This window comes from Euprymna scolopes, chromosome 34 (assembly GCF_053919585.1).
Source record: "Euprymna scolopes isolate OS-2025 chromosome 34, ASM5391958v1, whole genome shotgun sequence".
NCBI lineage: Eukaryota > Metazoa > Mollusca > Cephalopoda > Sepiida > Sepiolidae > Euprymna > Euprymna scolopes.
Window position 1 is genome coordinate 21856637 of NC_136515.1, and position 23378 is coordinate 21880014.

The window sequence follows — 23378 nt, forward strand, 5'->3', positions numbered from 1 at the left end:
AACACTTGAAATTTTAGATGTAGGTTCCTTGGACATGGATCAAACTTTCTAACTTGATTTGAGCCCAAAACAAATGTTATGGGGTCAAAATTGGGATCAAAGTTATAAAAAAAAAAAAAAAAAAAATTTGATCTCTCAGCCAATTTTCGATCTAAACATTTGAAATTTTACATAAGTATATTCAGAGATAGGGCAAGCTTCTCAATCAGTTTAAATCTGGGTCAGCATTTTTTTCTTTTTAACAAAAGTTTTTCACTACTTAAAAAAAATCTCTCGCTGCCATATATATCCATTTATGTTTCTCTGTCCTCCAATAGCATGCCGACCCATTCTTATCCTCAACTTTAGCATCCATTTTCTTTGATGTGCACTTTCTTCCTCTTGACCATGTGATGTCCCTTTTCTCTTTTCTTGCTGTATCAACTCGTGCATACTTCCTGATTTGCATATGTATGTTTTTCTGCTGCTGCTATCTTCCCACGCGCTTATATGTACTGTTACAGTGTTTAATAAAAAAAATGTACTCACTTTATCAGCATTGTCTGAATAATAATGGTCATCAATTTGAACGTTTGTGAACATGATTTTTCAATTACATTTGCCTTCTGTATTCCAAACTAGTCCATTTCACTTTGTCTTCATAAAAGTATAATTTTTATTTGAAGTGCGAGTACATTTAAAAAAAATTTTTTTTTTTTTTTTTACACCTTGTATATGCATATACATATGCCTTAGTTTATAGATTTGATTTAAATTAATTTTCTGTTTTAATTTCAGCAAATTGAAAATCTTACCAAGATGATAAAGAAACTTCAAGGTGAAATTGCTCCGAAAAAGCCTGAATTGCCCCAAAACAAACCGGCGGTAAGATTTTGGTTTTGTAAATTGCATATTGAGTTAATGTGTTTTGTGCTAAAGATGGATGTTTTCAAATATTAAACTTAATGTATTTGAACGATAATATAAGAAAATAATGCTTGGATCTTATTTGCGTAGAATATTATTTCTCCTTTTTTTCAAAAGTAAATTGAATGAAGAAGGTTCTAATCCTTTCAGGGAATTTAAAAAAGTCAGAATTTTCGTGAAAACTGTCTGTTTTAAATTTTAAAATTGCGATTTTTCTTTGTCATATGATAGGCTGTTATTGCTGCTGCTGCTGTTACGGCCACAACTCCTCCTAATAGTCAGAAAACTCGAAAGGAAATCTTGGACACTGAATTGGAATTGATTTCTAAGCAGAAAAGTGGGGAAGACACCACAGAACTGCGTAAAAAATTAATAGAACTCACTCAGGAGGTAATTTTACTCGATTACTTTCCTGATGTATTTATCTTTTTTTTTTTTTATATTGTTTTATATTTTATTTTTTCCCTTCCCCCAGAAATTGTTGTAATCAAAATATATATGAGTGTAATTACTATTTTTGTTTTTAAATCAAATGAAATTTTGTGCTTAAACTTTGTTTCATTTTAATTACCATTTTTTTATTTTTTAAAATTTTTATTTGTGGAAAATTATTTCATGGAATAAACTTTGCAGATAAGCATCGTAGCATAGTAGTATAAATAACGACAAACAATTTATTAAAACTTCAATATTTTGTTCCATTCATTCAACATTATTTTTCTTTTTAAAAAATGTAATTTATTTTTTTATCTTAAGTTTTCAATAGTTTATCATAAATGAAGGTCATAATTTAGAAATTTATTTTTATCAGTTCATGTCCAAAATTCCTTTATATTATTATAAAAAAAAGTAAAGAAAAATCTGATGCATCTATGATCTGTACATCAGCAAAAGCAGGATCAAGTACTTAACTAAAATGAATCATTTAATTGAAAAGTTTAATAATTTATAGGAATTTTTAAAAATATTTCTTTTTATCGAGGCAGATTTCAAGAAGCAAGGAAAATGTTTTTTGTTAATATCTAAATAAGTGCAAAAGTATTTAAACATTTTTTCATCTATATTATCAAAATGTCTCCCTTATTTAAATCAATAATACAACATAATCTTTTCTTGATAGTGTGGAGAGCAAAGACTTAAACATGTATTTTTAATTTGCATAACTATTTTGTGAAGTTAGTAATGTTTGCTGTGATTCATTTGTAATTTTCTATTTTCCTATTTTATATATGCAATAGTTTTGATAAGTGATTATATATATTTATATATACACACGCACACAGTGACCTTTTATGTGTAAGGGGTGCAGAATAGTCTTTGCTAAACTACTTTGCCAATTTTTTAATGTTTAATTACATTAATTTTTCAAGTTGATACGCATGTGTCCTTAGCTTATAGCACCAAAGTCTTTTAAACTTTTGAAATCATTACTATATATATTGGGTACATTATAATAATTGATAGAATTGGCTCTCTAATAATAATATTGATAATAATGAAATCTGCATAAATAAAATTATATTCAAGCCTATTTTACAACTGGGCAATGCCGGGCAGCCTGATAATAACAAAGTAAAAATAAGAAATTTTCACAACCATTGTCGTTTTTATTTTCAGGGGAGGTAATTTAAATTAAAAATTTAGTTTAAAAATTAACAATAGATTTATATTAAATACATGCAAGTTTTTCTTTTAAAAAGAATATTTAAAGGTAGATTAATAGTTGCTGGCTAGTGTGTAGTTTTTTTTGTTTTTTTTATAGTATCTAGATTTATAGGGAAGAAACCTGGTTGAGGCATTGGCAGCAAGGTCTTCATATTACATTTGGCTTTCTGTATGTTGATATGGTTGTGGTAGCAGAGGGAGTTTCAATGACAAATGATCTGAGCAAAGAAGCTATTAGAGTAGAATGTTCTCCAGCATCTGGGCATCTTTATGGTAAAGGAGTGGGATTTTGCTGCTAGTCTGTTTAGGGAATATAAGTAAACTGTTTATTGGAGCATATTCTGTGGAAATAACCTGAAAAGGGTTGATATGCCGTAAAACAAAAACAACCAACAACCAACCATCAGAAACAGCAGCTAGACAAGCTATCAAACATTTTCTCCTTCAACATGTCAGAACCAGACTTTCTCAAATTAGTCATTTGAAACTGAGTGATAAGCAGGTGTCCCAGACAGAGAAATGGTGAGATGGTGTTTATTGCTTTAGCCAGGTCACAAAGCGTGACTGTGTTAGAATGTATAAATATGACAAGCTCATAATCTTGCATATTAATCTACATCTGATGAAACTCTTCAGAGCTTTCGGTGAGCATGAAGAGGTTATTTTTTTTAGTTAGACCCATGTCCACTCCGTCCTGTAGACTGGTAGTATACAGGATACGAATGATAATTTGTCTGTCATGGTTCACTTTAAAGTATCATCTTATTTGTTAGAGTTTCTATTTGTGTGTGTCTGTCATTCCACAATGACCATCGTAAATACATATAACACCATTTTTGTCACATGTTACCGTTTATTTCCTTGTGTTTTCACATTTTATCACATTAAATTGTATTTGGTATCAATTGGTTGAAAGAGAGGTGTACTAAAGTAACTTGAAATAAATTTTGGTAAATTAGTCTTTTATCTCCACTCCCGGCAGAGCAGTATATATATATCATATGATCAAGGAAGACCACCTGTGCATGTATGCTCCAACCCATGAACCTCCTTAATATCTTTTTTTTTTTTTCCCCCTGTAATTTTGATGTCATTAATAAAGTAAAATCTTTTTCCATTTTTATAGATGTATGACGCAAATGTATCCTTTTTGATCATTATATAGTTATCCTAGTACACTGGGTAATCTATATAAATAAAACAATAAATCTGTGTGTGTAAATATTTAACTGATAAACGCTTAAACAACTCGTCACATAACACTGAAATTAACAAGAAATAGTAATCATACACTAAGGAGGGTTTATAACAAGTAAAATCTTTTTGGATCGATAAATAATGCGTACTGACATAGTTGAAATGTGAAATTTCATTTCATCAAGCTAACCTGTTTCTACTTTTTCTGCACATTCTCACATAAAAATTTATTTGAAGTGTGTAAATATTTAGACTTGCAATTCTTACATCATATTTTGAAAGGAGGAGGACTAAAAGATTAAACTAGAAAAGAAGATTAGGATTACTGGCAAAACCTCCATGAAATAACACGCACCTACTGTTCCTACCTCATGGAGGAAGTGGAGAAAGAAGCCAATATGAATTAATATTTTGTTTAATCAATAAGAAAATTATGTATGAGGATGGAATATTCAAATATATCAAATACAACCTGGCAATGCAAGGTACTTCAGCTAGTAATAGCGACACTTATCCTGGCATTATCTGGGAAAGAGGGAAATTGATAAACCTTAAAAATAAATAACTAAAACAATAGTAAAAATATGTAAAGTACTCAGTAAAAGAAAATGAAGTAAAATACTGTGAAAACCCATTAATTGTAGTTATCGGTTTGAGGGAGGAACAGGTTTAAAGTTTTAAAAAATAGTGTGATCACAAAGAACTTTTTTTGTATTGTAATTTTTTTTTTTTTTTTTTTTTTTTTTTCAGACGTGCATTTCAACAGAAAGCAACGATTTTATTTTTTAAAAATCTAGAGCAATATATCGAAAAAAATAAAATTGTATTAAAAAAAAATTAAAACTGTTTGGAAATAACGAATTTCAGATGGAAATGTTTACAAAAAAACAAAAAACATTGTATTTTGCTAAAATAGATGAATTAAAGAAGAATATATGTAACTCAATATCTGTATGCACGTAACATTCTTGTTGAGCCGTCCCCATAAACAAAATTTTACCCTATTTACACCGTTAACAATTGCTGCAATACTGCTTTACATTCATTGACTCTTGTCTTCGAGTGGCTTTTGAGCCTTGATACTCCCAAGTAAAAAAAAACAAACAAAAAAAACAAACTTGTATGCGTGTTCCTATAGAAAGATTAGCGAATCTACATAAAATCTAAAAGTGTATTCTTTTGTAACATTTACTGGGAAAGACAATAGAAGTGTTCTTGAATCTCTAAGTGCACCATGAAGTTGGTTGTGGGAGCATCATCTCCTTAAAAACTTTAAATATATCGTATTTTTGTGAAATTTATATCCTAAAATTCTCCGGAGAATACAATAGAAATGGGTCGGTCCCCTATGTGCCAAGTGTTTATGTGCCAATATCCCTAAGTGACTAATTAGGACAGAATCTTAAAGCTTATAATTTTAATGAAATTCAAACCATATATATAAGGCAATAATTTAGAGTTTTCAACAGTTTCAGCTTCCTCCGATTATATTAGGAGGTGAAATGGGAAGACGGGGCAGTAAAAACAGTGTTAGTAGCGTATTGAAAAAGTACATAGTAACGATCCTCAATCAATCCTGAACAGATCTTCCTGCTGTATTTAAAAAAGAAAATTTATTTACTAAAAATTAAAATATTTAATATAGTCATGAATATGCAAGTGACTGTGAAGATTAACTAATATTTTAATAAAGGAGCGCTAATTAATTACCTATTCCTTTTTATGGCTTTCATTTCACTATTACACTGAATTCTATTTATGCATAGTTTCTATATTCTGTATAATTGCATAGAATTTAAGAGGAAAAAGTTCTAGTATGCAGAAATATTTCCAGTATTCTTCCTGATTCTGATAGAATTACTGATTTTGTACTAAATTACTGATTCCGATTCTTTAAAAATCTTAAAATATTTAACTATAGAGTTATTTTTTTTTTTTCTTGTTTACTGGCAAAACGCATTTTCTCAAATGTAAAAAATACTTTACTATCGATTTTAGTTTTACTGGTAGTGTAAAATTAAATACTTATCATTACTATCACCAGTAGAAGATTTTGCTTTAAACAAAATCAAATAAAAAAGACAATTAAAAGAATTGTTTTTGGCATCAGAAAGCTAGGCACAATTTTTTCCGATTTCAATATCTCCAAAAATTCCAATTTTTCTGATTCTCGATTTCGGTTAATCGTACCAACACTAATATATATATACAAAACGCCTCTCTGAAAATTTTGTCTATGGAGTTGTAATTTGATATATAGCATATTTGGATGTGTAGCACATTTTCAATTTGCATTTTTAGCTGATAAAATTGCTGTTAAGGGGTCAAAATTGAAAATAAAAGTTAAACTTGACAGGGTAAGTCAAATAAAATGACACGTGCTGTTTCTTTTGTGCATACACAAATCAAACATCCATTCAAAGTCACCTAATTTTTAACCTTTTGTATCCATCTGTTGGTAGCTCAGACAGTAATGACGCTAGAGAAATAAATAATGACTAAGGTTTGAGCGCTAAACATTCTGATTTCATTTCTAGAGGATGGTATCTAAGAGATTATTTTGTTAACTTTTGAAATCACCTATATTATAAATTTCACCTGTCTGTTTAAATGTATGTTTGTATGTCTGTCTAGAACTTTCGACAGAGACGATGGATTTTCATGAGATTGGTATCGTTTTGAAGCTCGACCCATCGGATGATAACGAAAAATTGGCTAAAAACATTAATTCCTTCACCCTCAACTGGACACTTTTCTACAAGGGGTTGCTTTTTTCGCCGATATTTTCGAAAGTTATTCCCTTCTTTCGATTTTCTTAATTTAAACCTTCCCCACTTCCAGTTTGATGATGAATGCAACGGCAAAGACGTCACTTTTTTTTTTTGTTTTGTTTTTGTTTTTGTTTTTTTTTTTCCCCCCACATTCTTTTCCTCCTTTGTGATACGGGTTCACGCCTGCCTGCCTACTACCACATTTTTTTTTTTTTTTTGCAATGCCAAGCACCCAGACTAGTTACAACTATATGTTGAATAATAATCACTAGAGAATTGTCTCTATAATAATAAGTACAAAATCTGTATGAATTAAAATATATTCATTCAGATTTTAGAACCAAGCAATGCCAGGTGGCCTGCTAGTTGTATATTTTTTTTCAATAGAAAAATAATATTCGTACTCGAACCAATAATTGTTTTTTTTTTATGAACGATTAATAGATTAGTGAAATAGATAAGAAACTGGGCCTATGTAAAGTATGTTCATGAATAACTTGCGGCTTATATCATAGGAAATCCATTCTTCAAAATGAATAATTGATAACTTTTTATATTATGGGATAGATTTAATATTGTAAGAAATTAATAGTTTATTGTAAACAAAGAAGATAATTGTTTATCTTGTGATTGAAAAAGATTAAAGTTAAATTTTTTGTTATTAATGTTATATGTGACTTGGTAATTCTTGAAAAATGTCTTCATTGTAACTATCTTCCTAGCTGAAAAAAGTATTCTTAGAAAGAAACTGAAGTTGAAGACATTTTGGTATTATAAAAAACATGCTGGAAGGGATGGTGGCAGTGGTTAGGCAGAATCAAATGTTGATTTGTTGAATTCAAGTCTATCAATATCAAATTTAGAAATCGACTTAACTTTTTACGTATTAGATAATATTGAAAAAATATATAAGAACAATTTACATTTTTAATTTTATTTTTAAGGAAAGATCTTTTGAAATATTTAGGAAAATTTTCTACTTATCCCAGAGCCTGATCCAACTTAGCATCATCTTATTTTTCAGTTTTGTTTTCAGTGTTTGATGGCCTTCATGTCAGTCTTTTTTTTTTTCTGACTGCTTATGTAACGTACTGGAACATGCCAGTGCAAAGTTGCCAGGTCCTGGATAAATACCAAAAATTTAATCTGTATATTCATACGTATTTTGGGATTTTCTTGAAGTCGATATCAAATTTTATTACTATTGCGGATTGTGAGATCATATATCTGAACATTGCAATATATGCTTTTAATTTTTTTTTTTTTGTATTTATAAACTATGATTTGTTTTATTTTTATCTAATTACAGGCTGCTTCTCTTGGATTATTACCGCGAGGTCGAGGAAGTAGAGGGATAATCAGAGGTGGAATGCGAACGCGTAGTCATACTTGGTCACGGGGAGGACGTGGTCACAAAGTTTATACATCTAGTCGATCACTGGATAATCGACCCAAACAGATTCAGGTTTCTGGCTTTGAGGCAGAGCAGTACAAAAACATCATTGCACATTTTGCTGTAAGTGTTTTCTTTTTCCTCCCCCCATTTTATGATTTATTTGTTGAGTAAAATAGTAATTTGTATTTGATTACAGGTGTACAATGGCAGTGATGTTGATAGCTTTTTAATTTTGTGAGTCTTGAGATCCTAGCTAAAAATTCTAACACTTACTAGAGCATTACCATAGTCGACCAACAGAAGAGTCTGTGCACGCAGTACTAACCAGGTTCGATGGTGCTACACTTAGATCTAATGAGAATGTATATGGAGAAAGATAAATAACTAGAAACCAAAGCTACAACCAAATAACTTTGAAAAGCTTATTAATCTTTTAAATGCCTTGTATTGCACAAAAAGACTTTGAAGTTTTTAGTATTTCTGATCACGGGACAATCTCTTTTGCTTTGTCCAGGAAAAAATAAACAATTAAATCATAATATAGATTTTCAAATTTTTTATTTATTTATTTATTTTTTTTAACATTAGTCTTTGTCTAGGAGTAAAGTGTAATATCTGTTCTGATACTTGTCTACTTTTAAAAAAGGCACAAATTTTAATGCCTTCATTGCATCCTGGACAACACTGGGTGTGTACATCTTGTGTGTGTGTGTGTGCTTATATATTAGTAGGCAGCCTGGCATTGCCCAGTCATGAAATACGCTTAAATATGATATTTTACTTCATGCAGATTATGTATTATAGACAATTCTCTATCGATTATTATATTTTACCTAATATATAAGTAAAATCAAAACAAAAAAAATTCCTTGGGTGCCATCAGCTAGAACCAAAACCTACAACTCTCCACCCTCATTCCTTAGACGCTGGCCCTGTCGGTGGGGCATTAGAATACGCCGACTGCCCCCTTGCAGAGAGCAAAAGTCCCTCAATGGGGGTCCTGGATATGACCTTAAACTATATCCAGTGGTGAGGCCCCAGCTTGTGGGCTTTGGGGAGCGTGGAGCCACCCTTTAATTGCCATTGCTCCCAGGTCCACTGACCCGGAGTGGTAGTACCTATTAGGGTCCCAACTATGGGTTAAATAGAAACTGACTTGCAAAAAACAAATATATTCTATTAAAATAATTTTCTTCAGAATAACTAGATTCGACATTAAATAACCTGAAAAGGGTTGATATGCCGTAAAACAAAAACAACCAACCAACCTTAGACGCTAAGCCACGCCCATATATATATATATATATATATATATATATATATATATATAAATATAAAAATTCACCTGTCTTCCTTTTTTCAAAAGATGGAATTGCCCGATTTTTAAGAAAAGATTCAAGCAACACACACACCCGGATGGTCCATAGAATTATATATATATATATATATATATATGAGAGAGAGATATGTAACATCCTTTGTTACCCTGACATGACAATGTTTTGATCTGTAATTTATATATCTATAAAAGTGAAATTGTGTGTGTGTGTGTGTGTGTGTGTACATTTCTCTACCAAACTACTGTCAATTTTTAGTCTAAGATTTTCTCAAATCTCAAGTCTGTAATCTGTTTTCGTACAGGAATTTGGCTTTTATGGGGTCAAAGTTCAATGATTTGACCTTTGAAAACTTTACCAAACTCCTCCACCAATTTTGGGTCTAACCACTTGAAATTTTAGATGTAGGTTACTTGGATATGGATCAAACTTTTTAATTTGATTTGAGCCCAAAACAAATGTTAAGCGGTCAAAATTGGGGTCAAAGCTAAAAAGATTTGACCTTTGCAGTCTCTAGCAAACTACTCAGCCAATTTTGGGTCTAAACATTTGAAATTTACATTTTATATTCAGACATGCAGCAAGCTTTTTAATGAGTTTTGGCTGAAAATTTGGCTGCCAAAAGGTCAAAGTTAAAAGAGTTGACCTTTGCATTCTTTACCAACCTTCTCTGTCAATTTTGGGTCTAAACACCTGAAATTTTAGATGTAGGTTATCTTGGACATAAGTGAAACTTTTTAATACATGTGTACATTAAGTTGTGAACAGTACATAGGGCCTGAGTAAAGCCAAGCTGAACTGCTAGTTATTACTAAAGATTTTCTCAAGAAAAAAGTTTGTCTTCATTTAAATGTTTGTTTGTTTTGTTTTAATATCACCTAAATTAGACATTTTTTTTGCCTTATTTGGATGTCGATAGTAAATATAAGACAATTGACAATTTAATTTGACCTGTGTGCCAAAAAGTATCAATCACTAAAAATCGTAAAATTTGATTTTTTTTTTTTTTTTTTTTTTCTTTACTAAAAAAAAAAAAAATTGAATAATTTTTAAGATTTTTGGATTATGACATTTTCGTTCTGTGATGGGTATGTATATAAAGATGTCTTTTTTTTTTTTTTTTTTTTCTAATTAAGTTGAATCCTAAATTAAAACAAGTGTAGTATTTATTCTAATGCTACACTATTGTTTGCCTTCCTTCAGTAAAGGAAAAATCCTTCTAGACTGTGGTAATTTTTATTTTTGTCTCAATCCAGAGTGGCCGTTCTTTTTTTTTTTTTTTGTGGGAGATAGCTTTATACCCTACCCCCGTCTTAGCCCATATTAAAAAGTCTTGTGCCTGACTTAGCCCTTGTAGGGAGGCAAGTAAATAGGGGTGGGTGACTAAGCAGACCAATTAATGTAACTAAAATGTTTTCTTTCTTTTTTAATCCATTTTCTCCCTTCTGTGTTTTAATGTTTATTAACTATGATTTATATCAACTTTTCCTTTCTTCTAGTTATTCTGTGAAGTGGTTAAATCTGAGCCAGATGCAACAGAAACCAGTGTCATACTTACATTCAAAACCCGGCAAGATGCGGAGAAGGTTAGCAGTTAACATTTTGTTTTTTTTTCCTCCCCCAAATCACATAATATATACGTATATTCTTTTGCTAAGGAATCATTGCATTAGCAGTTAATCTTGCAGGTTGAATTTCTTTATTGCTTGTCATTAAACACATTGCTTTTGCTGAAGAAGTTGACTATTTGTTGATTTATTGTAGATTAAAACAACTTGTTCACAAAACAAAGAAAATCTGTGTAAAAAAAAAAAAAAATTTTATGTTTTAATATATTTTAGTTATTTTATGGAACTAAAGGAAAATGTCATTGGTTTCTAAAGATTTTTAAAAAATAATTTGACCTTTATTAGAACTTATTTGAATTTTTTAACATACTGATTTGTTTAACACAAACATTCCTTGTTTTTTTTTATAGATAGGTTTCTCCACCTTTTTACCTTTACGCCATTCTTCAAATAAATTGCGTCTCAAGGAATACCTGTACAAAACCAAAAATTATAAACTATTTTTTTTTTTTGTGCTATACAAAAATTTGTTCAAATTTTATTTCATTTATTTTATCTTATTTTTTTTTTAGGCTGTCATAAAATGTACAAACTACAAAGGCAAAATTTTGAAAATTCAGTGGTATGTTCCGGGTCCAGCTATTACGAACGATACAAGTACATTGGATCTTGAAGAAACTGAATTTGTAAGACATGATTTTTTCAAATTTTTTTTATTGTCTCTTCGTATAAGATAGTCTCTCTAACTCGGTATTAAATTTATTCTGTCCCTAAATTTTTTTTTTTTTTTTTTTTTTTTATTGTCTAGGCTCTAACTGAAGACACAGTGTTCTCAATATCCTATCACCCCCACCTCTCTTTCTCTCTCCTACTACCATTACTACTCCTTCTTCCTCTTAAATTCTACTTCTACTCTCCTATTACCACTCCTTAAATTTGTATTTTTCTCCTATTACCACTACTTTTACTGTCCTATCACATTACTTCTACCCTCTCTTTGTCTACCACTCTCTTACCTCTTCTACCTCTCCCCTTCTCTTATTCTCACCCACTTCTACTATTCCTGGCCCTGTCGGTGGGGCATTAGAATACACTAACTATAGCAGTAAGAGCTACCTTACACCAAACTCTCACAATCTGCTCAATCTACATTCCACCAAAATATAAACTAGGGAAAACTCAAATAGACAGATTAATTAAACAGCTCCCTGCACCATTCCTAATCCTGGGGGACTTTAATGCACACAGCCATCTTTGGGGAGACACACAACTGAACCACAATGGAAAAATAATAGAAGTCATACTAGAAACTACAGACATATGTATACTAAACAACGGCAAACACACCTACCTACATCCACCTACAGGAACAACCCCAGCCATAGATCTAACACTCAGCTCTCCGACAATCTACATGGACTTTAATTGTGGGATATCCATGAAGAACAGTGTGGTAGTGACCACTATCCAATTATCATCAAAACAAACAATCCCGCAATAGAAAACGGAGCACCAAAATGGCAACTAAAGAGAGCTGACTGGTCCACATTAAGGAATCTCTGCGAAGCACAAATAAATGAAATACTTCAGGAACCTGACCCAGTAGCAACGTTCACTCAAAGGTTAATAAAAATAGCAGAGGAAACAATCCCCAAAACTTCAAAGAAAAATAGTAAGCATAAACCATGGTTCACAAAAGAGTGTATAGAAACAATCAAGAAACGGAGAAAAGCCCCCCAAAAAAATTCAGGATAAATCCATCCACAACAAATTTAGAAATTTACCGCCAAGCCTATGCAAAAGCACGACAAATAACCAAAAAAGCCAAACGGGAAACCTGGCAAGATTATATATCTAAGTTGAATAATAAAACACCTAGCAAGAAAGTATGGGATATGGTGATGAAAATTAATGGGAAACAAATCCAATACCCCACTATGCACGTAAAAAAACCTGATGGTGGAAAATGCACTGAAAAAAAGGACATGGCAAACTTACTTGTTGAACAACTAAACAAATCTCTTCACTCAAACACCACAGCTTAACATTTCAAAACTACAAAATAGAAGCAGAAAAAGGAAAACTGAATTTCACATCAAACAACACAAAAAAATATAATCTACCATTCACAATATCTGAACTTAAAAGCGCTCTGGATAGGAGCAAAGATATTGCTACCGGACCAAATGAAATCCATTACTAATTTTTGAAACAATTACCAGAATCTTCATTAAATACTCTTTTAAACTTATTCAATAATATCTGGCTCTTGGGTTACTTACCTAACGCTTGGTGAGAGTCCACAATCGTACCAATCCGAAAACCTGACAAAGACCCCTCGAATCCAACAAATTACCGCCCTATCTCTCTAACTAGCTGTATCTGCAAGACCATGGAGAGACTGGTAAACGATCGTCTCATATGGATATTAGAAAAAAACAAGATATTAGAAAAACATCAATGTGGCTACAGAAAAAAAAGGAGCACAATGGATCAGTTGGTTAGGATGGAATCTTACATAAGAGATGGACTTATCAGAAACCACCATGTGGTGTCAGTATTTTTTGATTTAGAAAAAGCATACGATACCACATGGAAATACGGCATCATGAGGGACCTGCACAACCTGGGAATCAGAGGAAGGATGCCAACATTTATACAAAATTTCCTTAAAAACCGTACTTTTAGGGTGCACCTTGGAGGAGAAAAATCTGAAGTGTATGAACAAGAGATGGGAGTGCCCCAGGGCAGTATAATATCCGTTGCACTCTTCCTGCTAAAAATCAATAGTATTGGTAAAAAAGTGACCACAAACATTGATAAATCCCTCATTGTAGACGACTTTTCAATCACCTATTCATCCCCTAATATGTTAACAATAGAAAAAAAATTACAGGAATGCCTTAACAAAATAGAGAAATGGGTTGATGAAAAGGGGTTTATCTTCTCAAAAACCAAAACAGTTTGCATGCACTTTTGCAAACCAAGAGGATTTAACTTCAAACCACATATAGAAGCACTAAAAAAAAATGCCAAAAAAGCATTAAACATACTAAAGATAATATCACACACAAACTGGGGAGCAGACAGGGAAACCATGCTCCTACTATATAGAGCACTCTAATGAGTGTTAAATTAGGCTATGGTTACATTATATCTAACTCAAACATGGAAATCATATCTAGAGAAACTCAAGCCCATACAAAACCAAGCACTCAGACTCTGTATAGGAGCCTTCCGAACATCACCTATTCAAAGCCTGCACACAGAAGCTAATGAACTTCCCCTCCACCTGAGATGGGAAAAACTCTTGCTCTAATATACACTGAAACTTAAAAGTCTAACAGAAAATCCTGCTCATGAAAAAATATATACATCAATGTATGAACATTTCTATATCAGCAAACCTACAGTTATTAAACCTTTGAGATATCGCCTTAAAAAGGCTATTACAGAAGGATATGAAGAACCAAAAACATACAAACTTACACAATTAATAATACTCCACCATGGACAATCACAGTCATATATAGACATGACTATTAAAACGGCTAAAAAACAGACTAACTACCAAACCTATTAAAACAAGTTCCTAGAACTAAGGGATAAATACTCCACATACAAAACATCTATACGGATGGTTAAAAAATTACTGAAAGAGTAGGAGCAGCAACAAAAATGCATAACACACACAAGCAGGTCCGATTACTGGACGATGCCTCTATATATACCGCAGAGTTACAGGCGATTAAGATGGCTCTAGAACTAGTCCGAGAGTCTAGCGAGAATAAATTCCTTATCTTCAGTGACTCCATGTCCAGCTTAATGGCATTGAAAGAAAGGAACATGAACCATCCGTACATCCTGGAAATTATGGAAATATACCAACACCAAGTAAAGGAAAATAAAACAATATTAGCATGGATACCGAGTCATGTCGGCATAAAAGGAAATTCAGAAGCTGACAAACTGGCTGAGGACATAACAAAAAGTGCTCCATCAAAGATAAAAATACCATACACAGATAGGAAAAACAAAATAAACTCGTACATAAAAACCAAATGGCAAAAACTATGGAATGAACAACTAAACAACAAACTTAGAGAAATACAACCGAATGTTGGACAAGATAGGACCATAATACCAATACGAAAATTAGACACTATATTTACCAGAATTTGAATTGGTCATTCAAGACTAACTCATGAATACCTTCTGAAAGCAGAAGGTATCCCCCAATGTAGAACCTGTCAACATCCACTAACCATTAAACACATTAACGAAATGCAAAAAATATGAAAATATGCGTGTGAAATATTTCAAAGAACAAAACCTTCAAGCAATATTTGGAAAACCTTATAAAATAGATTTTTTTAAAGGAAAATTAAACTTTTGAAACACATTTGAAAGGAAAAAAAAAACCCTGGAAAAAGACTTAGAAATACTAAGTCTTAATTAAAAACAATTTATCACCTAAAGACTCGATGAAGAATACTTTCTTCACATTTCATGGCATGAAATGACCTATAGGGTTGATGTGCTATTAAACAAAAACTTACCTTACCTATCTATTCCTACTCTTATTTTTCCTATTAATACTTCAACTCCCACGTCTCAACTCCCACTTTCGGTCCTGGATATGACCTTAAACTATATCCAGTGGTGAGGCCCCAGCTTGTGGGCTTTGGGGAGTGTGGAGCCACCCTTTAATTACCATTGCTCCCAGGTCCACTCTGACTCGGAGTGGTAGTACCTGTTAGGGTCCCAACTATAGGTTAAATAGAAACCGACTTGAAAACAACAAATATATTCTAATGAAAGATTTTTCTTAAATCTTTGGATTTGACATAAATAACCTGAAACGGATTGATATGCCGTAAAACAACCAACCAAACAACCCACTTCTTTCTACAATGATGCCCTGTGTCCCCAGGCAATCACTTAAGCATATATATATATATATATATATATATATATAAATTTTTTTTTTTGTACACTCTTGTTTACTCTGATTTGTATGCCTGTTTCCTATTTTAAAACATAATCTTTATTTGTTTTTTTGGTCCCCCCGATTTATCGGAGAGGGACCTATATTTTCAATTGCGTCCGTTAGTCTGGACGATTGCCAGATAACTATCCATTAGTTTTTCCTGAAATTTTGCCACAAATTGCATTTCATTAAATAGATGTGTACAGTAAAAAAAAATTTTTTTTTTTTTTTTTGTGAAAATTCCCGTTGTCTCCAGGGGCTCGAGGCCAAAAATGAGATGTTTTGCCCCATAACTTTTGATCCATCCGTTAGATTTTTCTGAAACTTGGCCAATATGTGGAGCCCATTGTTCTTAATATAAATCCAGTATGGGTGACCCTGGCAAAATTCTGGTTCACATCCCTCTGGGACTTTTAGGGCTAAAAAAAAAACATGCCTTTTTTGAGGTTTTTTTATATTACTCAAAAACTTTGTGTTTATATAGTGATTTTTCCATGGTGTTGAATTCAAATATACATGTCTTAAGGTGTGAAACTGCACCATTTGTTGATTTTCACAAGGATTTGGTATTCCCAAGAGTTCAAAAGGGGTCACAAATGCCCCCAAATTGCCAAAAATGACACTTTTTACCTCATAACTTTTGCCCCATCCATTAGATTTTTTGGAAACTTGGCGAAAATGTGAAGGCAACGTTGGCCCTTCACATATCTCACATTCATCATTTCTTCTCTATTTTTTGTGGCATCATCTCGCATGCAGCACCAGAGGGAGACCACACACGCACGACTTGTTATTTTATTTTATTTTTTTTTAATTCATAAACATTGAAGAACACTGACTAATGCACTAGCTGAAACATGAGTAAAAAAAATGTTTTTCTAACAAGTAATGTTTTATTCAATGGAGAAATTCTTCAGGACAACAGATTCTTTTATTGAATGAAACAGAACAAAAAGGTTTCAGTATAGCTTACTTGCTTTATACTACAAAGCTCTACTTGTGTATTGAGCACTGTTAAAATCAATACAGAAACAAAAATGTAACAATGTTTGTATAGATATATGAAACCATAGTGTATTTACTATTATATAAAATGGTACTTGTACAGTTTAATCAAGACATTGAAAAAAAGGTTATATTGTATGTATCTGTCTTGGACTGAAGATGTCCGAAAAAAAAAAAAATTTCACTTAATTTAATGAGCAGTTTTTTTTGTTTTTTTTTTACAGCAGAAAAACATGTTTTTATGACAGCACGTTGATGGTAGACATTTTTGAATAGTTTGAACACTCACAGGGAGATAACTCTGTTTAAAGTGCAGACACTCCCTCCCCATCTTTAATACTAGCTTTTCTTAAAAATCAAACCTTTTGCTTGGTATTATAACAAATTGTTTTTTCGCCATAAAATTACTTGATGAAATTAAGTGAAATTTTTTTTTCGGAGAATTTCATTTCATAACAGATACGTACAATATAAACTTTTTTTTTTCTCGATATTTCCATTTTTTAATGTCTTGATTAAACTGTACAAGTACCTATAAAAAGAACTTTGTTAGAGAGTTCCTTACGGACTCGTAAACAGCTGGGCTGATTTTTATGAAATTTCATATGAAGGTACTTCATGTTCCTGGCAGTGATCTTAGATAGTTTGGGAATGTCTTTGATAAGTATCGATAATCTGATGAAAAAAGGAACAGATTTTGACCAAAGCCTTACATAAACATTTGAGAACTTTTATTACTACAAGCCGAAAAGCTCAACATATAAAATCAACAGTAGGTTCTTTGATATGATGGGGGTGCATTGAAAATTAACGTTTGTTTAAAGCACAAATGGACCATGATACTTGACTTTTTTTCATTGTAAACACTAGTAAGGCCAGCCATATGAAGGGGGGGGGAGGTCAACAGAAAATGTCTTAAATGAAGGAAACAGTGTTTCACAAGTGGACTACATTAAAAGTAGATTGCAACAATAACAAAACTACATAAGTTGTATTTCAAATTACTTCTGCACCCACCCTATTCTCGAGATCTGTTCCTCAGCAACTAAGTGTTTGAATACTCTAGGCTCTGAATAAGTGATATATAAAGCTAAGATGTATTTTTCTACCAAAAAGGCATCAAATTTTTAGAAAAGTGTTGAAATCTGCTTTTTTTTTTCTCCCTATCGTGTACACAATGTCGATGAATGAAGTTGAATTTTGATTATAATTTGTTTTATTGGTTTGAGCTGGGAATTAATGTCTCGTGTTAAAGCTGAATTAAAAAATTGTGTGGTAGATTTACTTTTTTAAAATCTTTTCTTTTTTTTTTTTGTCTTTTTCATTTTGTTTTTCACATATTTAAAAAACAATTTTTTTTTTTTTTTTTTTTTTTTTTTTTTTCATTTCACATTTGTCCTTTTCATTGTTTGTCCTGTCCCATTTTTTTCTTGTTTTTTAATACTAAAATTTTGTTTTCAGTTGCCTCACTCCCCATCTGACTTGACTGATTTGGATGATTCTGTGTTGGCTGCTGATGATGAAGATGAAGAGGATGAAGAAAGTCGTTCCTGGAGAAGATAACTTTCACTTGACCATCTCTTGGGACGACCCACAATTCCTTACATTCTCCTAAATCTGCATTTATACATATTTTCTTGGACTCTCAAACTCCTCAAAGATAAATCTAAAAAAGAAAAAATTCCTCCCTCTTGTAAATGACCATGGGAGGTTTCTCATGCTGCCACTAACCTGATCGAGTATGACACTGTTTGTTGCTGAGCTTACTTTAGGCTCTCTTATTACACCAACATGTAACTTAAAAATTGTAAATTAAAAGTTATTTTTATTTTTTTGTTTTCATCCTGCAGAACAAAAAAAAAAACTTTATTCTTAGTCTCAGGGCTGATTTCTCTCACTTTATTCAAATTATTTTTTATCGAATAGATGTCTGAAATTAGACTGATTTTTAGTCCAACCAGAATTTAAGTCTCAGATTTTTAATTCGCCTTTTTATAGGTAGTCCATTTTTTTTTTCTGAAATGACCTAAATCTTTGTTAAAGATTGCTTATTTATAATGCATGAAATTTTTTAGTGTACATTTCAATAATTTCTCAACATCAGAATGGAAATGACATCTTTAACTGGTTTTAGTACTAATGCAGTGTAAGACCTATAACTGATTGGCTCTCTATTAAAAAGAAAGAAAGACAACTAGGGGTAGCACCTTTTTTTTTTTTTCTTAATTTAAAAAAAAATATACGTAAGGCCAATGGCTGATCGACCATTTCCATTTGAAAATAAAGATAGAAATAGAAGTAGCACTTTTTTTTTCTTACTATATTAATATCCTCAGGCAATTTTTTTTTTTTTTTTTTATGTTCCAAACAAAAATTTTAGCTTTTAGAAGGTAAATAAATGGAAGAAATAGGTGTAATTTCTATTATTTGCATATTAAGAATCTTGTTACTTTGGTTCGCCCCTTTCCATAAATCATTTTACAAAAAAAAAAAAAGTCTGTTGATCATGATCATTACACACACATACACATATATATATATGTGTATATATATTACACTGTTGTCACCCTTTCTTAGATTGCTGTTTAATTTTAAGGAAAATCAAGATCTCGATTTAAAAAAAAAAAAAAAAAAAAAAAGAGGCTGTAGGAAATTGGCCAAGTTTTAAGCAGGTAAATCTATTAGTTATGTCTGTGTATAACAATCCTTATATAATAGTATTTTCATTTAATTAGCCTGGTGATTTCACTTAGGAATGAAACATGAACATTTCTGTGTAGCTTCATGTATAGACACTTTATGCTCTACTGATATTGAGCACTAAAGTAAATTCTGAAAGTAATATGCAATATATTGTTAGTGTTATATATAGCCAGGCTTGAGATATTCAAAAGTAGGAACTAATGAATACAATGAGGTTGTTAGATAGTGCTCGATGACAAGAGCAAAATATTTTATTTATACGAAGGTAAAGTTACATTTGGTCGCTATAAACAACCATCTGTTTCAGTCAATGAGACTTCATCAGGCGATCCTGAACCATTTGATGCTCTCTTTTATATAGTGACAAATGGTTCAGGGTCGTCTGATGAAGTCTCATTGACTGAAGCAGATGACTGTTTGTAGCAATGAAATGTAACTGTTTACCTTCAAATATATGTGTGCGATGGAATTGTTTTCAAATTTTGTATTTGACACTATATGGAATATTGAGCTACTGTTACAAGTTGACATTTGATTTTTGTGGTTAACTTCGGTTCACTATTTGATCAATATGAAAATGTATGTGCATTGTATGCATGCATATCATCGTCATTGGCAGAACTCTGATATGAGTATACATTTTGCTCATAAGGATTGAGCCAGCCCTAGCTACAAAGTGTTTTAGGTGATCCATGAGGCACAACTTTGTGTCACACACATTTCAGATGTCATCATTCGCTGTGGCAAACATGTGCTTGACATGCAGGTTCAGGAAGGCATCTTGCAGCAAGTTGGCAATACACCATTACATGGTGTACCACCTTTTCACCTATCCGCTAGGTGAGTTTATTCGGGGATGCATCTCCCCCTGATGAATTGTATAAATATCTTTTTCTAACTGTAGATGCTTTTGAAAAAGCTGAAATTGGTTTATATATGTAGGAAATAAGTATTTAGGATTTTAAGTGAACTTGGTTACAGTTTTTTGTGTGTATGTTTTTTTTCTTTTTTTTTTTTCTTTTTTTTTCTTTTTTTTTATGCAATTATTGAGACTTTGCCAGCTGGATTAAGAAAGTTCTTTGATGACAAAACGCAAATCAAGCTTTTGTTTTGCTATCAAATCTCAATAGATGCGGTTCAACTTTGATTAGAAACCAAACCCCACGAATAAATATTTAAAGATATAAACAGCTTGGAGCATGAAATCCTTTATCTGAAATTATCGTATTAAATAACCCAAAGAAGGGTTGATATGCCATAAAACAAATACTACCAAATCAAATTTGATTGAAATTTTGTGTTTTTCTTGAATATTTCAAATTGTTTTTCGAAAACTTAACTTTTTATCTCTAACTGAACGTGATTTGTAAAATCCTGTGTTTTTGATTAAAGCTGAATGTCACAATACTAGGTGGTTTTAATAGCTTTTATTTAGAAAGGATTTTTTTAAAAAATTTTTTTAAGATATGTAAATTTTTACTTTTGCTGTAATTTTAGTTAATGTGATTGGATTGCTTTGAAAAAATGCATTTATAGAATTTGCTTTCTAAAATTGTTTAAATTCAATTTTGGATTTTTATTTATGAAATTACATTTTTGCACAGATTATTTTATTTCAGTAATTTTTTCTCTCACTGTCAGTGAGACAGAACATTTAGCCCCATAAACTAAAGAATAGTGTTTTTTTTTGTTTTTTTTCTGCAGAGATGATTTATTTTTTAATTATTTTTCTTTTATTTATTTATTTTTTATTTTTTTTTAAAGAATGTTTGGTTTTAATGCCTGTCCGCTTTCAGATTCTATTTTCTTTTGTTATGGAAGGCAGCTATCACCAACTTGAATATTTCTTTCTGTATAAACACGTAGATGTTACCAAAAACTTTTGATCAAGCAAATTTTGCTTAAAAACTTTGTCAAAAAATTAAAATCTGTATAAAGGTTGCTGTTATTTTTCCCAGACTTTCTTTGTATTATTTTTGATGTGCCTGATTTTCTTCTGGTTAAAAAAAAAAATATATATATATTAAAAAAAAAAAAAAAAAAAAAAATTGTCCTGCTCTAATTAAAAAAAAAATAAAATGTTAAAAAAAAAAATGTTAAAAAAAGAAATAACCTAATAATTAAAAAAAACAGGTTAAAAAAGAAATATTTAAAAAAAAAAAAAAAAAAAAAAAGAAAAAATTTAGAGCCTGGATAAATTTTTGAAAAAAATCAGGTGAAAAATATCTCAACAATAAAAAAGAAGAAAAAATTAAAAAGAAAAAGAAAAAAGTAAAAGAAAAAAATGAAAAAAATGAAAAATGAATTTTATTTTATTCTTTGGGGAAAGAAAACAGCTGTTAATAAAATTGTTGAATCTAAACCAAAATTGTATGGAAAGTATCCTCTTTCCTACAATGCTGTGTATTTCTTGCTTAGTGAGGATCTTAGAAGCTTCATTTGGTAAAGTGAATTTTAGACTAAGTATTTCTTTATTTATCTTACATAACGTTCGTTTTACATGTTTGTCAGCTTTTAGAAATTGACTTCCAAGCTAACCTATCTCTGGCCAGGTTTTTATTTATCCCTCTTTTTTCCAAACTCATCTTCATCACTTGCTCCCATATTTCCTTTGTTTTCCTTTAACTGACCCTGCTACCTCAACTGTTTTACATTTACTCATCCAAGCACTATCAGCCATTCTTTCAATGTGAGTAAACCAGATTTATTCTTCCTGTATTCCTGACTCCCACTACACACCTGCTGTATCATCATGTAATTTCTGTTAAATGACTTTAAAGGTTGATATGCCATTAAACAACTGTTCTCAACCCATTATTATACACTACTAGCATCGTTATTCGACATTGCCCGGAGGTATATACAATAAAATAGGTAAAAATGTATAACCTCTTTTAAAATTTCTCTCATTCCCTCCACTTCTGTCCCCTCTCGTTGCCTTGAAACAATTTTAAGTTCACGCCCATATGCAGCTACTGTTTCCTTGCAGCTTGTGCATGCCAGTTGTGGCCTCTTATCTCTCTGCACAATCACCGCATAAAGACCACATACTTGAAACGACCAGTAATCGCTGCAGGTCTTGTAATATCTCAGTTTTCCTTGTATGTGCGTGTAACACTTGCTTCCCTTGTCTACAGATTCTCATAGTTCTTACCCCATCACAATGCTTAAATACCGCCCTATGCTGCGGCTGAACAGATCAAACCTGCGCCGACATTATAATCTCTGCATCATCACACTGGTGTTTACTCAGAGATGTACCTGTGATCTCCTTTCACATTGTGTTCTGCAATACTGAACGTGCTGTCTCAGAATTGTGTGAATGAACATGTATTACATTTTCAGAGTTCTGTATTGACTAACTATCGTGATGTTTCTAAGTTTTATCCATTTCCTAATTAGCTTGGTGGCCTCTGTCTATTGCTAATGGTTTTAATGATTGAAAAATAAATCAATAAAACAGTAGTGACTGAATGACAAAGAATCTATATGCACATGCCCTAGAGGAATACCTATCCCAGAGAAGATAAAAAATTTTCTTTGGGGAATTATGCCCTTATTACGAAGATTAAACTCTAGATGTGAGCATGCTAAACCTCATGTCTATAATCTTTATTTCAATTTTTATCAAATACTTGATTTTGATTCTAATAAACGTATAAAACTTTAGGCCTTTAGCTTAAGAGGTCTTAAGAAAGAATTAAAATTCAAGGAATCTTGCTTAATTTATGTCAATTGACTCTGAATAAAGTAAACCAGAAGTATTTTAATTTTCAAATGGATGTTGTGCATGTGTTGTGTCTGTATCAATAACAACACGAACGCAGAAAGTAAAGGTAA

At 31.6% G+C, this 23378-nt stretch overlaps 1 protein-coding gene across 4 annotated transcripts in view; it reads left to right on the forward strand.

Annotated features, from left to right (window-relative positions):
- LOC145259126 (RNA-binding protein 26-like) overlaps positions 1 to 19194 on the forward strand; it is a 100487-nt gene extending 81293 nt beyond the window's left edge. For all 4 annotated transcript variants that reach the window (XM_080116802.1, XM_080116803.1, XM_080116805.1 and 1 more), the window contains 6 exons: positions 778 to 864; positions 1138 to 1296; positions 7849 to 8055; positions 10772 to 10858; positions 11413 to 11526; positions 18297 to 19194. In XM_080116802.1, coding sequence (XP_079972928.1) covers positions 778 to 864; positions 1138 to 1296; positions 7849 to 8055; positions 10772 to 10858; positions 11413 to 11526; positions 18297 to 18398 — 756 coding nt within the window. In that variant the 3' untranslated portion in view covers positions 18399 to 19194. The remainder of the gene's footprint in view (positions 1 to 777; positions 865 to 1137; positions 1297 to 7848; positions 8056 to 10771; positions 10859 to 11412; positions 11527 to 18296) is intronic.
- The last annotated feature ends 4184 nt before the right edge of the window (positions 19195 to 23378 follow it).